We start from the raw sequence: 17,164 nt of genomic DNA on the forward strand, positions 1-17,164 counted from the left end.
GAGCTGACTAGTTTCTCAAAAGGTAAGATATCTTGAGTGTTTAATCAGTTGGAAAAAAACCCACATTGTTTGTCTAAGAGGTATACCTGTAATCCTAAGACAGTCTGTCAGGAATGAGATTGGCATTGTCTGAGAAGGCTTGTATGGACAAACAGAACTTTCTGTATGCAGCAACTGACCGAAGCATTTAACAAAGGCTGTTCCCAATCCATGTCTCCCCAAACAATGCACAGGGAATTGAAGAGGATTCATACTGGCAGTCCCATGCCTATACCAATAGTAAGCAGAGCTTGGTGAGAGTCCCATGAAGCAATGAACTCAGTTATTCTTGTAAACACAAATCAAGGTTCTGGAGGTAGTGTCATGTTGTGAGGCACATTCTGTTGGTACAGAACGGGTCCCCTGATATTGTTGGCAGGTTGGGTGTCCTTCAAGGAATATCTTAACAATGTTGCTGATCAAGTCCATCCTGCAATATATTGACTTTTTATCCAGCAGGTGACAGTTGTTTCATGGACAACAATGCTACTGTCTGTCCCACAATTGTTCAGAAATGGTTCAGCAAGCACAACAGCGATTTCCACCATCTTCCCTGGCCAACACAACACAAAGACTAATTCTTAACCCCATTCAGAACATGGAACATGTTAGAAAAACACCTGGGAGCAAAGTCCTCTTAACTGACCCAGATGTTGGTCAGTTAAGAGCTCTTAACATCTTGTGGATCTTAACATAGATCCACAAGATGTTGGATTACATCTAAGTCTGTAACATACCAAGTGTTCACCAGACTGTCCTTTGATTGACTCAGATGAACACTTGGTATGTTACAGACTTAGATGTAATCCAACATCTTGTGGATCTATGCCAAACCACACATATGTACTATAACTGGAGCTAGAGGAGGTTCAACTGTTTTTGAGACATGTTGATATATATATAAATTATTTTAAATGACTGATACCGAGAGATAAAGAGATGACATGGTTTATTTAAAAAGATACTACGAATTTACTAGTTTCGTTGAATGGATCAATTTCTTCAGGTATCACAATCAAAGAAATATACAAAAATAACAGACACTTAAAAATTGCATTAACAATACTAGTCCAAAAAAAAGTAGTACATTTTGAAAACAGTAATGCAAGCTTGAGTTCCAAATAAAAGTTGACTACATGCTGTCACGAGTGCCAGTATTGAACAGAGGCAATGTGTGCATCAGAAAGATTGAAACTTAGGGAGTTTTTTATATGGGAAGAATCTAAGGCAATTTCTCTGGATTCGACAATCTTTCTTTCAAGTTCATCATAGCACACATAGATATTAGAAGTTTGTGTTCAGTCCACAATGTGTTGGTGGCCTTCATCTGAGTTAACGGAGAAAAGAATGTGGCTAGAGAGAGCGCTGGCTCTAGTCCTGTTGTAGGAAATATCTCTACGGTGTTCTTCCAAATGTAGAAGGATGGATTTAGCAGTTTGGTTGTAGTATGGCTTTCCATAATCACATAAGATCTTGTAGACTCCTGGAAACTGAGTTGGAAGATGTTTCTCTTTAAGTTTACTAAGTATGGAGCAAAGTTTTGGGAGCATAGTGAAGCAAGTTCTGAAGTTAAATTTCTTGAGAATTTTAGCTAGTTTTGGTGAAAGAGAGCTGATGTAAGGCAAAGAAATAAAGGCTCTGGGGGAAAAGTAATCTTCAGAAGCAGATGAGTGATGGAGAGAAAGAAATTTTTCAATCTTATTAGAAGAGACACCATTATTGATAAAAGTCTTTTTAAGAAAAAGGAGTTCATTTTCAATTTCTGTTTCTTCTGTTAGTAAAGATTTGACCTGGTGTGCTAAGGTAGAAATAATACCAAATTTTTATGGAGGATAGTGATGGGAAGAAGCATGAGGGTATCTGTCAGTATGACTAGGTTTTCTAAAAATTGAGATTTTAATACTTTCAGAACATCTGGTAAGCTTCAGATCAAGAAAGGGGAGGCAGTCATCGGATTCCATTTTGAAGGTAAAAGAGATTTTTTTGTGAAACTTGTTTAGGTAGTCCAAAAATAAATTCAGGTTGTTGACACCATCTTCCCAGATGAGGAATATATTGTCTATATAATGATACCAAAATTTTGGTTTAAGGAGGAAGGAGTTAATAGCTTTCTCTTCAAAATCGTTAAGAAGTATATCTGCGAGAATCGGAGAGTGGGCTGCCCATGGCTAGGCCAGAGTTTTTTAAGTAGATCTTATTGTCATATTTGAAGTATCCTGACTTTATGCAATGGGAGAGTAAAGCAAAGAGTTTTTTGGATAATTTGTTCTTAAGAAGATTGAGGACTTCTTGAGCAGGAACATTTGTGAAAGAGAGACAATATTGAAACTATCCATTAAATCTGTTTTTTTAAGTTTGATGTCCTTGATTTTTGATACAAAGTCAGCAGAGTTTTTAATATGAGAAGAGGAAATTCCAGAAAGATTTCTTTAAAAAGTTGCGAAGTACTTAGAAAGGTTGTAGGTAGGTAAGTGTATCCCTTCGACTATTGGTCTAAGTGGGACATTTGCCTTGTGTATCTTGGGGAGACCATATAATCGAGGGATTAAAGGATGAAGTGATCTAAGTGAAAGATGGATGTTTCTTGGTAACTCCAAGGTGGTTTTGAATACATTATTAGTTCTGTTGTGTAATTCAATTGTAGGATCACTGTTAAGTTCAGCAGAGTAAGTATCACTGTTTAAAAGTTCCAAAATTTTATTATGGTAATCAGACTTGCCTAAGATGACAGTTGCATTCCCTTTGTCAGCAGGTAGAATCACGATGTCATTATTATTTTTTAAAGACTTAATAGCTGCTCTTTCAGAATAAGAGATGTTGTCTGGAGGTGGTCTAGCATGATTTATGGTGAAAATGGCTTCTATACAAAGGAGGTTAGCTTCTTTGATTGGTAATAAAGATGCCACCTTTTCTATCTTCGTTAAGAGTTGTTCTTTAGGTATGGAGGTAGGAGCAGTGACAAAATTAAGACCTTTAGCAAGTATACTTTCTTCTGCTGAAGATAGTTGGTGGGAAGAATTATTGATAACAACTTTTTTCAAAAAGGTAGAATCAAAAAGAGAAGTTTGGCAGGCTTGCATATATTTAAGAGAATCAAATTTAAATAAACCATGTCATCTCTTTATCTCTTGGTATCAGTCAATTAAAATAATTTATAATATTTTCTACCGAGTAAAAATTAATAATCACAATATCAATTTTCCTGATGACGAGGAATTAAATTTACTTATCAAAGAATATCAGAAGAATCTCAGGACCATTGGATTATATATTAACAGACTTGTGTTTCTAAAAAGATGTAAGTGCATTTCCATTATTCCACGCTTCCTTAACTTTAAGGAATGCATAAAAACCGCTAAAGCTGAAAGAATTTACCGTAGAGCCAAACTGGAACTTTTATCAGAATGTATTTTTGAAACCAAATGTTGTCTTGCCACTTATTTCTCGAAGAAGTCCTATTTTGAAACCCATTTATCTCATTCTCTAGACAGTTCATCTTGGAACCATTTAAAAGAAATTAGCACTCTTAAAGCTTCTAAAATTCAGAATTCTAATAAAATTAACCTAATCAAAAAATTTGATTCTCTTAAATATATGCAAGACCGCCAAATTTCTCATTTTGATCCTACCTTTTTGAAAAAAATTATCAATAATTCTTCCCACCAACTATCTTTGGCAGAAGAAAGTATACTTGCTAAAGGTGTTAATTTTGTCACTGCTCCCACCTCCATACCTAAAGAACAACTCTTAACGAAGATAGAAAAGGTGGCATCTTTATTACCAATCAAAGAAGCTAACCTCCTTTGTATAGAAGCCATTTTCACCATAAATCATGCTAGACCACCTCCAGACAACATCTCTTCCTCTGAAAGAGTAGCTATTAAGTCTTTAAAAAATAATAATGACATCGTGATTCTACCTACTGACAAAGGGAATGCGACTGTCATCTTAGACAAGTCTGATTACCATAATAAAATTTTGGAACTTTTAAACAGCGATACTTACTCTGCTGAACTTAACAGTGATCCTACAATTGAATTACACAACAGAACTAATAATTTATTCAAAACCACCTTGGAGTTACCAAGAAACATTCATTTTTCACTTAGATCACTTCATCCTTTAATCCCTCGATTATATTGTCTCCCCAAGATACACAAAGCAAATGTCCCACTTAGACCAATAGTTGAATGGATACACTCACCTACCTACAACCTTTCTAAGTACTTCGCAACTTTTTAAAGAAATCTTTCTGGAATTTCCTCTTCTCATATTAAAAACTCTGCTGACTTTGTATCAAAAATCAAGGACATCAAACTTAAAAAAACAGATTTAATGGATAGTTTCAATATTGTCTCTCTTTCACAAATGTTCCTGCTCAAGAAGTCCTCAATCTTCTTAAGAACAAATTATCCAAAAAACTCTTTGCTTTACTCTCCCATTGCATAAAGTCAGGATACTTCAAATATGACAATAAGATCTACTTAAAAAACTCTGGCCTAGCCATGGGCAGCCCACTCTCCGATTCTCGCAGATATACTTCTTAACGATTTTGAAGAGAAAGCTATTAACTCCTTCCTCCTTAAACCAAAATTTTGGTATCATTATATAGACAATATATTCCTCATCTGGGAAGATGGTGTCAACAACCTGAATTTATTTTTGGACTACCTAAACAAGTTTCACAAAAAAATCTCTTTTACCTTCAAAATGGAATCCGATGACTGCCTCCCCTTTCTTGATCTGAAGCTTACCAGATGTTCTGAAAGTATTAAAATCTCAATTTTTAGAAAACCTAGTCATACTGACAGATACCCTCATGCTTCTTCCCATCACTATCCTCCATAAAAATTTGGTATTATTTCTACCTTAGCACACCAGGTCAAATCTTTACTAACAGAAGAAACAGAAATTGAAAATGAACTCCTTTTTCTTAAAAAGACTTTTATCAATAATGGTGTCTCTTCTAATAAGATTGAAAAATTTCTTTCTCTCCATCACTCATCTGCTTCTGAAGATTACTTTTCCCCCAGAGCCTTTATTTCTTTGCCTTACATCAGCTCTCTTTCACCAAAACTAGCTAAAATTCTCAAGAAATTTAACTTCAGAACTTGCTTCACTATGCTCCCAAAACTTTGCTCCATACTTAGTAAACTTAAAGAGAAACATCTTCCAACTCAGTTTCCAGGAGTCTACAAGATCTTATGTGATTATGGAAAGCCATACTACAGCCAAACTGCTAAATCCATCCTTCTACGTTTGGAAGAACACCGTAGAGATATTTCCTACAACAGGACTAGAACCAGCGCTCTCTAGCCACGTTCTTTTCTCCGTTAACTCAGATGAAGGCCGCCAACACATTGTGGACTGAACACAAACTTCTAATATCCATGTATGCTATGATGAACTTGAAAGAAAGATTGTGTCGAATCCAGAGAAATTGCCTTAGATTCTTCCCATATAAAAAACTCCCTAAGTTTCAATCTTTCTGATGCACACATTGCCTCTGTTCAATACTGGCGCACTTGTGACAGCATGTAGTCAACATTTATTTCGAACTCAAGCTCGCATTACTGTTTTCAAAATGTACTACTGTTTTTTGGACTAGTACTGTTAATGCAATTTTTAAGTGTCTGTTATTTTTTGTATACTTCTTTGATTGTGATACCTGAAGAAGTTGATCCATTCAATGAAACTAGTAAACTAGTAGTATCTTTTTAAATAAACCATGTCATCTCTTTATCTCTCGGTATCAGTTATTTAAAATAATTTATAATATTTTCTACCAAGTAAAAATGAATAATCACAATATATATATATATATATATATATATATATATATATATATATATATAGCTTACCTTGGGTATAATAAATGTTAAAGATACCAAGCTATTTTAAACCTGGTTTTTACTCCATTTCCCAAGTAAGCAAACAGACAAGTAAGTCAAGTTTGCACCTGCAAGTATTGCAAGTTAGGTGACCCCCACACGTAGTGCATCTCTCATCCTGAGATATTTATTTAATAAGGTTAAAACACCTTATGGTAACTTGTTCTGTTAAAATACTTATAAGCTCTGTATTACTAAAATGTTGGTATTTCTAGCCTGGCTCCCACTGATGAGACCTCAATAAAGGTCGAAACCGGTCTGAGTAGTGGCCCCTTGCCTTTAATACATAGCATCATACATCTTCTCCAGGAGATGTGCTTTGCATTAAGGGTAAATATTAAGAATAGTGATCAGAGCTCATCCACCTTTACCATGAGTTGCCTTGACTTGCACTACGTGTGGGGGTCACCTAGACTTGCAATACTTGCAGGCGCAAACTTGACTTACTTGTCTGTTTGCTTATTTGGGAAATGGAATAAAAACCAGGTTTAAAATAGCTTGGTATCTTTAACATATATATATACTGGGGGGGGGGGGGAGCTCCACCCCCCCCCCCTGTTGCCTACTGGCTTACCAGCCCTGAGTTCTGGGCTGGTAAGCTGGTAAGAGCCGATCACACAAAAAACATTTCAAATTTTGGCATTTATATATAGAGAGTAGATATATATATATATATATATATATATATATATATATAGCTTTACTACTCAAAAGGTTAATTTCTGCTTCCAAATTCCTCATAATTTTCTGTGGTATTATCCTGTATGGCAGAATTTGAACAGTCTATTGAAGAATGCAGCTGAAAGAATATCTGTTAAATGTCAAATTCCTTTCTTTTGCAGTTTCTTCCCTTCCACTTCTATCTCCATGTTGATGTCACTACATTCTATACCACTGCTTTTCTTTGCTATGAAGCAGTTTCTTTATGTTGGTCTTCTAACCTTTTCCTTTTAAGGAAAGTTCGTTAAGGGTCTAATTTCCCTTTAAGTCAATCAACAACTAGTTTAACTGTTTAAACTAGGTGTTTTAACTGTTTAAGAGGATTGGAGTAACTTAACAAGACTCCAATCCTCTATATAGCTGAATTATAGGTATGCACTACAGCCTCGGATATAAAGTAATAAGCAATTATATTTTCAAGAGAAGGTTTTAAAACAGGTCAAAAGTAACCTGCACCAAAAAAAAAAAGCTAGTAGGCGTTAAACAAAGCAAATAATGAACTCCTCAACCAAAATAACAAAAGAACCAACTTCTGACATATTTTCCAGAATATGTTGTCCAAGTGTGAAGATACAGGATGTTAGTGATGCTATTAGAATGCAATGAGGGAAAGTGAAGTTACTTGTTTTGTTACTCAGTTGTTTGCAGATGATGCAAAGTTGGGAAGGATTATAAGTAATAGTGTAGATGCAGCAGCCCTGCAAGAGAATTTGAATAAGCTAGATAGATGGGCAAATGAATGGGGTGTCGGTTTAATGCAGCAACACTGCATACTCTATGAGAGGAATTATACTGGAGGAAATAGGAGAGACAAGAGATCGAGGTTGATTATTGATAGAAACCTGATATTTAGGGGACATATTGCAAAGGAGGTGAAGGTAACACAGAGGATTGCTGCAATAATGAGAAGGACACTGACCTGCAGAGATAAAACAGTTATCATTCTGTTGTATAAGACCCTGATCAGACCACACTTGGACTATTGTTCTCAGATTTGGTCCCCAGGATTTTGAAGGGGATAAATTAACTGTGGAAAGGGTACAAAGGCAGATAACAAAGATGGTTTCAGGACTGTACAATGATAGTTATGAGGATCGGCTGAGGGAATGTGGGCTGCAGAGTTTGGTGGGTAAAAGAAGGAGAGGTGATATGATTGAGACTTTAAAACTGTTGAGAGGTGGTTACAGGGTTGACACTGGGGAGTTCTTTCGCTTGGTTGAACAGCGGGAAGGAGTAATGACAAGAGGCCATCCCTGGAAGTTACGAAAGGAAACTGTAAGCAAGAGGGTGAGGAGTGGTTTCTTTGCATGGAGGGTGGTTGAACCATGGAATGCATTGCCTGATGGAGTGGTGAGAGCAAGAACAGTCAATGAGTTTAAGGAGTGGTATGATAGACTTTGTGTTTCTTAGGGGGGAGGACCTCCCCTCGATGAGTCTTGATAGACTTTGTGTTTCTTAGGAAGGACCTCCCACAATGAGTCTTTTGACTCCATGGAGGCCTGAATAATAATAATAAAAAAATAATAATAATAATATAATTAGTAAATGTGTAAGTTATGCAGAAGGAAGGATGTGCAGTTTGTAGATCTGTAATAATGTAATTGATGGAGTTACATATGACTTAACTATAAATTCACACATATGCCACAGTAATTAACTTTTTAATAATATGTAAATATTAATTAATAATTAATTATGCCATGTAAATACATGTGAATTTATAGTTATGAATACTCCACAGGTTTCTCTATATAAGAAATTACATATGACTTGGCACTGCTAGTTGGCCAAGTGGATAGTATACCCACTTTGCAAGCAAATCCTACTGTTGAGCATGGAATTTTGTAAATTCTCGAGTGGTAGAAGAATAGCATATTACTGAGTGTGGGAACACCACTCCTGCTTACTGGAGGCATGAAGTGGCTTAAGAAAAAAGTTCCATGCTTAGTCTGTAGAACAGAAGTTTGAATTATTTAACATTTAGTCCCCCCAAGGTACTAAAGGCAAAGTACTACACATTTACAACCATTCGTGGTTGGGACTGGATATATATATATATATATATATATATATATATATATATATATATATATAAAACTGAATATATTTGAAGTTATGCCAGAAAACGTATTGTTCAGAAAAAGTTTGAAGCACACAATTTTGAAAAATAGAGCTGGGAGGTGATGTGCAAATGAGCATCCTAACATACTCACATGAAGATCTTGCAAAACTGTATCTCAAGAATCTCCATATCATCTGTCTTAATCCTTAATATCAATCACTGTGTTTCCATAATATCAATCACTGTGTTGTGTTATCCACACCTGGATGATAGCAAAATAATCTCAGTAATTCTGCTATTTTTGTTGCTGCTTTCACTTTCCTGCCACCTGTATTCATTAAAGTTAATCTTTCATAATCATTCTTCCTTTTACTCATCACTCAGGTGAAATAACTTTCTATTTATCTTACTAGATTGACGTTCTTCACCATAAAGCATCTAATAAAATTATTAATTCAATTCTTGAAGCTTGAAAAGTAGGATAAAAATTTTTGCAATGTAGACTGTTAAAAAAATCAGTCAATAAAATGAATCTTTAATTCAGTGTCAAACAGTGCTAAAAACTATAAAAGTCATATTCAAACTTAATACTTTTGCTGCAAAAAAACTTAGTATTTAAAAAAAAAAACATAAAGTTTGTAATCTAAAATTAAGAAAAATATAATACAAGTGATAACTGCTCGCACACACACACACACAGAACTTAAATTTTTAGTATGAAGAAAAGGAACAGCAAAATACCTACGCAGCTGATGATGTTTTTCTCATAGCTGCTCCCCTTCTTTTAATACTAGTGATGAGAAGAAGATCTGAGAACAGAAAGAGACAACGATCTTTTCTTATTCCAAGTCCACCCTACAACATAAAATATACTGTTGGGAATATTTGTGACTGATAACACTAGAAAACAAATTGACTAACTTTTCTTTCTTGAAAGAATTAAGGTGTTTTGCATGCAGAATACCTTTAAATGCTACATTCAAAATCAACCATTATAAATTAAACAAGCAGTGTAATTATATATTTTAATGCAAATTAAAATATATAATTACACTATGCAAATAATATGCACATAATGCAAATAATGTTAAAATTTAGAATTTTTTTGCTGCCAATTTTCACTTGTAACTATCTAGCACCTACAGGATGTTGAAATAACTTTCAACATCCAGAAAAATTGATTTGGCAAGTAAAACGATAATGATCAAAATGGGGAATTTTAAAATCTAATGAACTGACCACACCATCAACTTGGCTGTTTAATGAAAGTCTTGCAATGGGCAAGTTCCAGAGGAGTGGAAGGAGAGTAAGGATAGTGCCATGGCATAATAAAGGTAGTCAAAGAATTGAGATCAAACTACAAACCAGCTTGTATTTCTTCTATGTTTGTTAATATTTGGGAAAAATTGGCAATGGCTCATATATAATAGAGTAACAAGAGCAGTAAATGAAGGCAAAGACATTAACACAGGGGTGCAAGTGACATGCTGGTATTAAAATTGCAATATGGGATTGGATATCAGATTAGTGAATTGAATTGGTAACTAGATTTCTGATAGATATCAGAGAGAGTTGTGTATAGGGAGCAATATCATGGAGCAGGAAGGTTATAGGTGAACTTCCAGAGGGTTCTGTACTGGAACTATTACTGTTCAATCTTTATGCCAATAATGTTATCACTGGACTAAGGGAGATTTTCAGTTGTTTGCAAATGATGTGAAGCTTGGAGGCTTATTTGTAAGGGTGCTGATGTTTTGGCTCTTCAAGAGGATTTGAATAAGTTGAAAAGGTGGACAAATTAATTGAGATATCAGTTTAATGCAACTAAATATAAGGTTTTGAAATTTGGGATGTACAGATTATCTTTGGGTGACTGTAGATAGAAGTTGAAAGTTTATTTTTCACTAGGTCAGACTATAATAAATTAAGTTTAATCCTTTATCCCAGTGAGAGCAAACAAAGTTCTGCCTGGTATCTCCAACTCTGGGCCTGGCTCCCACTGAAGAGATCTCAATAAAGGTCGAAACTAGTCTGGGTAGTGGCCAATCCCTTAATGCATAACAGTATACATATCCACAAGGAGATGTGTTTTGCATTATGGGAGATACTGGGACAGGAGAGTTGGTAGCTTGCTCCACCTTTGCTACGAGTTGCCTGGTGTTGTACTACTTACCCAGGTAAGATAGTACAATGCTATATTCAGTCCTGAAGATATTTTCAGGTGCAAACTTTGTTTGCTCTCACTGGGATAAAGGATTAATCTAAATTTATTACTGTAGAGCTTGTGAAGACAACCCATAGAAATGCTTCAATATTAAGGAAGACATTGACCAGCAGAGATAAAAGGGTTCCATTGGATAACATTCTGATCAGACCACATCTGGATCATAGTGCTCAGATTTGGTTACCAGGATTGGAAGGAGATGAAATAACCTTGAAGAGAGTGCAGAAGCAGCTAACAAAAATTATATCAAAATCATAGAATTTGGTTATGAGGTCATGCAAACTGCAGAGTTTAGTGGACAATATGGAGTGACATGATTAAGGCATTTCAACTATTGAGAGGTATTTATAGGATTGACAATGGAAAGATTTTTCATATAGTGGAACAAGGAAAGGAACAAGGACAAGGGGCCCATTCCTGGAAGTTGGGAGTAAGATTGAGAGAAGTAAATTATCTGTATGGAGTGGCAGGTGCATGGAATACATTACCTGAGAGGGTGATTAAAGTGCAAGTAGTGGATGAATTTAAGGAGAGTACACAGACTTTGTGGAGGTGAATGATAATAATAATAAATAGGAGAAACAAAAAAAGAAAATTTCTAGTTAATGAAAGATAATCACTCTATACAGCATGTGATGAAATAATCATAAGATTTTAGAGTGTACTTCTGAATGAATCAATACTACCACCAGATGGTGAGAGTGATCCTGAATTACTGACTTAGAAGTGACTAAGAAGGGGGGAACTTTCAATCACAAAGTAACATACTTGAAACTATACGGTGGATAATTATGGAAAGCTATGTAGTCAACATATATCAATACCATAGGATGAACTTCTCTAAGCTAAAAAGACTGATAGAGCATGGAAATAGTTAAAATACATTGGAAAAAAAGCATTACACACCTAAATGCTAGCTGATTGGCTGAGCAGTTAGCATATCTGCTCTCCAAAGCAACAAGCTGTGGGTTTGAATCCTCACTGTGGGCATGAATGTTCATGACCATCTTTAGGTGGGTGATGAAATTCATCTCCCCCTAAACACAATCAATGAACAATGTAAGACCACTGCTCCACCTATTGGAGGACCAAGTGGCTTGAAGAGGTTTCATGTTTGATCTCTAGAGCAGGATTTCCAGATTACATAAAATATTTTTAAAATTTCAAAAATATATAGATATTAATAAAATTAGGAGAAAATCCATAGCCCACCCATGGTACTAATGTATTATACATTTATAACCTTTCATGGGTGGTGTTTACATTAAAAAAATCTCCTTCTGGATGAGTACTATTAAGAAAAATGAAAAAAAGATGTCGTGAAGGAAATATAAGATAACAAACAATAACCAGATGCATAAGGATTATAAAATGCAGGCAGAAAAGTTACAAGCATGGTAAGAGAAACAATCCAATTATCATTATTTTTATTATTATTACAAAGGTATCTCCATGAAGTCAGAAGACTCATCACAGGAGACCCACAATAACTTTTATACACACAATACCTATCATAATCCCCTTTCCTTAAACTTGTTCACTGTCATGGCACTCACAACTAATTCTGGAAATCCATGCAATCCATTCCACTCATTCACCACTCCCAAAGCAAAAAATCTAGTCCTCACACTCTTACTAACCACACTCTTATAGAACTTCCTGGAGTAACCTCTAGTTCCCTTTCTCTATTCATCATGTATTGAAAAATTTCCTTTGTACCAATCTTATAGAATCCCTTTCATAACTTATAAGTTTCTAGAATATAAATTTTTATAAGAATTGGGAATACAAAACCATCTAGTAACCCTCATAAAGAACTTATATCAAGGAAATCAAGCAACAGTGAGAAATGAAAACTCAATGTCCCCTGTTCCAATTTTTTTATTATTATTATTATTATTATTTTCGGGCTACTCCAGGGAGTCCTTAGACTCATCGAGGGAGGCCCTAAACATCATGTCCACACAACTATACCACATCCTCGCAGTATCTATCATACCTTGCCTTGAACTCGCTCACTGTCATAGCACCCACAACAGACTCTGGCAGCTTATTCCACTCATTTACCACTCTAAAAGTAAAGAACCCAGCTCTAACACCACTGCTAACCACTCTTTCCCAGCTTCAATAGGTGTCCCCTAGTTCTCCCACCACCAGTCCTGATCTCAAAAATATCCTCTGAATTAATCTTATAGAATCCTTTTAGCAATTTGAATGTCTCAATCATATCTCATCTTTTCCGCCTGTCAACCAGTTTCTGCAACCCACAAATCTTCAACCTGTTCTCATATGGTTCATTCCGTAGACCTGCTATCATCTTAGTCACTCGCCTCTGGATCCTCTCCACCTCCTCCCCATCAAGAAGGAACCGAGGTTACCAAATCTGGGCACAGTAGTCAAGATGAGGTCTTATTAAGGCTCGGTACAGAGGTACAATAACTTGCTTGTCTCTGCTCGTTAAGGTATTTTTCAACAACCAAGTGAGTTGATGAGCTGATTTAGCTACTTTCGCAAATGGCCCCTAAACTTCATCTGCCTATCCACCAACACTCCCAAGTCCCTGGCCTCATCAATCTCTTGGAGTACAGTTCCACCCATGTGGTATACTGCTGCTAATCTTTTCACCCCAAAATGCATAACTTTACATTTTGTCACATTAAATTGACATCCATTCTCCTTAGCCCAGAACTCCAATCTATCTAAGTCATCCTGCAAGACTTTGACATCTTCTGCATTCACTATCGCCCTACCCAACTTTGCATCATCAGCGAACAAATGAACTGTTCCACTTAGATCTTTCCCTATATCGTTAATGAACAGATTAAACAGCAGTGGTCCAAGAACAGAACCCTGCGGCACACCACTAGTCACAGGCAGTCTTTTGGACTCCACTCCTGAATAAACCACTCTTTGATATCTCTCCATCAACCACCCACCTATCCATCTCACCAACCCTATATCCATTCTGATATGTTGTAGTTTACAGATTAGAATTCCATGTGGTATCCTGTCAAACGCCTTTGCCAGGTCCAGCAGTATCACTGTAAACCCATTTCCCTTATCCAGTTCAGCCGTCACCTTGTTATAAAACTTGAGCAAGTTACTCAGGCATGATCTACCCTTTACAAAGCCATGCTGTCCCCTGTACAGTATCTCATTTTCATCGATCCATTCCTGTATTTTTCTCTTGACTACTTTCTCCAAGTACCTTGACAACAACTCCTGATATGCTGATCGGTCGGTAATTTGCAACCATAGTCTTGGATCCTCCTTTATGCAGTGAAACTATTTTCCCCTCTTTCCACGCCTTCAGGACTAAACCAGACCCGAGACTCAGATTAAACAACATGGTCAAGGGCACTGATAATTCCCTAGCCGCTTCACGCAAGACCCGTGCCGGTATACCATCCAATCCCACAGATGTATTCACATTAAGGTTCTGTAATAGACTATTCACCTCCACTTCATTCATCACAATTCCCGTATAAACTAATGGCTCCTTCATTTTTTCAATGTCTCCACCTGGAAGATATACTTTTGCAAAGTGTGTGCTCAGTAACTCCACTATATCGTCTGGTTCAGTGACCTCCTTACCATTGTCATTCCTTAAAATCATTTTGCCATGTACAGTTTTTTTCTTACTTGCAGCATATTTAAAGAACTGTTGGGATTCTCTTTTGCTTGCATAGCTAGTTTCCTTTCATAATCGGCTTTTGCTGTTTTTACCACACTCGTTACCCTTCTGGCCTGCACTTTATACCGTTCATGTGCCTGCAGGTCACCCCCTTTCTTTAAATTCCCTCCATAGTTGTTTCTTTTTTTGCAGCTCAAGCTTAATGGTGTTATTCATCCATTTAACCCCTACTTGTTTTACTATTCGGACCCTAGGTATACAATCAGCCATAACCTCCTGTAAATGCTCCTTGACCACTTCCCATGCTCTATCGATGTCCAGCCCTTGCAGTTGTACATGACATGGCACTGATCCAAGCAATCTCCTAAGCTTGTCATACTTGCCAGCACGGTAATTCCACATATACCCTGTCTTAATCAAAAATTCCACACCTTTAGCCACCTCCCAGGTCAAGACCTTATGATCACTCTCACCAATAGGTGGCAACATGGTCATATTACAGTCAAATTCTCAGATGCTATTACTAGGTCAAGCACTCCCAAACCCCTAGTATTTTCCATTACATGCTGTCTCAAATTGTTATCCCTTAATAACTGAATAAAATCCAGTTCCTTCCTCACATGTGTCCTCTCCTCCTCCCAATCAATGTTACCATAATTAAAATCCCCCATAATAATTACCCTCCTTCCACTCATTTCATCAATTTGTTTATGCATACTATCTCCACCATGTATTCCATCACCTGGTCTATAGCAGCACCCAACTGTATATTTTATTTTGCCAGTCTCAATCTCACACCAAATAGCCTCAAATGAGCTCCTTTCACTATCCTGCAATACAACTTCAATTTTCCTTGGTTGCAGTTCATCAGCTATCATCAATAACACTCCTCCCCCCATTTTATTCTCTCTGTCACTCCTAAACACACTATAACCTACACATTCTATCCCACTAACTATATCATCTTTCGTCAGCTATGTTTCACTAATGCCAATAACCTGTGGCCAGAAAGAGGCAATCAAGGCCAAAAATTCTTCCTTCTTGTTCCTAATACTCCTGGCATTAGTATACATGAAATGCAGTGATCCCTTTGTTCCACCCCTATCTTGATGCGTTATTCTAAATGTCCCATTCCCATTTTTTGTCCTTAGTGCTGGCTCAGGTACATTATATACATTTTTACACTCAACTGTCTCACTGATGTCTCATATCCCCCCCCCCATCCTTGGTAGTTCTAGTTTCCCTGGTTCTGCACATCCATTTTCACTTCATTCAGCAACACTTTTTCCAGTCTTCGCACACCAAGTCCATTCAAATGCAGGCCATCCATCTTGTATAAGTCCTTTCGCCCATCAAACTCATTCCACACGTCCACGAATTCCACACCACACCGTTTGCATAACCGGCGCATAATGTCATTTGCGATTATGGCCCTCCTTCTAAACTCCTCTCTGTCATACCGCGTCAACAGACTGACCATTCTAACTCTGTCACTCTTTTCTTTCGCTACCTTTAACAATACTTTCAAGTCCTCTCTCATAAAAAATTTATCACCTTTCAATTCATTCGTACCTGCCACAATTATTAATTCTTTCACCCTCTGTTTTTGCACTCTAATACTCTCACTTACATCCTTAAATTTCGCACCCGGTAAGTACGATTTAGTTACACTGCCATCTATCACCCCTCTTAATAACGAGTCACCATACAACACTCTTTCCTTCATTTCAGAAACTCTCTCATTCTTGACCTGTTTTTTTACGTTAGCCGAATCACTCTGGAAAGAGTTTTGCAGGTGCTCTAATTGCCGCTGCGCATTTTGTATCACTGCGCGCAACCTAGCGATTTCACTTCCTACAAATAATTCCTCATTTTTTTTATCATTCAAACCACTTTCTCTCTCTGTATAGTTGCTCTCACTCTTTCTTAGATCACCGCTCTCATTGCCATCTTGTACATCGCAATTCCCTATCAAGCCACTATTTTCACTCACGTTCTGGCTTTCTTCAACCATAGCTGTCTCACAACCTGACACATAATTCAACTCCTCACTTTGCTTACACTTTCTGCACATTCTCCCACCACTATCACTTTCAATCCAAACTCCAGCCTCATTCGGGAATGCATACATTCCACACACATCACATTGGACAAATTCTCTCACATTATAGTTTTTGAACAATGGCGTCGTATTTTTGGACGCCATTATCTTACGTCGCATTGGCGCCATATTCAAATCTATGAAATGTATCGTTAAATACTAAATTAAATAACGGAATTTACACCAAAATCACACAGACACCACAAGCTACCAAAATTAGACAATATTACGTTATGATTTTAACCTATATTCTAATTTTCATTCAAAATTATACTTAGCTTTCGGGAGTTCCCTGAAAACACGACCAACCGTCTGAAATTTGAAAAAGGATCATGACAAGGATGCATACCTCTCACCATTACTATTCAACCTTTACAGCAAAATTATAATGAAAAGAGCTCTAGAAAAGTGGAATGGAGGTGTTAAAATTGGTGACCAAACAATCACTAACCTACAATATGCAGATGATACAGTGATAATAGCCATAAACGAA

At 36.7% G+C, this 17,164-nt stretch overlaps 1 protein-coding gene across 1 annotated transcript in view; it reads right to left on the reverse strand.

The window, feature by feature from the left end:
• LOC150100673 (rho guanine nucleotide exchange factor 17-like) overlaps positions 1-17,164 on the reverse strand; it is a 425,511-nt gene that overhangs the window by 202,043 nt on the left and 206,304 nt on the right. The window contains exon 8 of the mRNA XM_090401857.1: positions 9,458-9,567. Coding sequence (XP_090257983.1) covers positions 9,458-9,567 — 110 coding nt within the window. The remainder of the gene's footprint in view (positions 1-9,457; positions 9,568-17,164) is intronic.

This window comes from Typopeltis vanoorti, chromosome 12 (assembly GCF_054136105.1).
Source record: "Typopeltis vanoorti isolate ZY-2024b chromosome 12, IOZ_Tvanoo_1.0, whole genome shotgun sequence".
NCBI classification, from domain to species: Eukaryota; Metazoa; Arthropoda; class Arachnida; order Uropygi; family Thelyphonidae; genus Typopeltis; species Typopeltis vanoorti.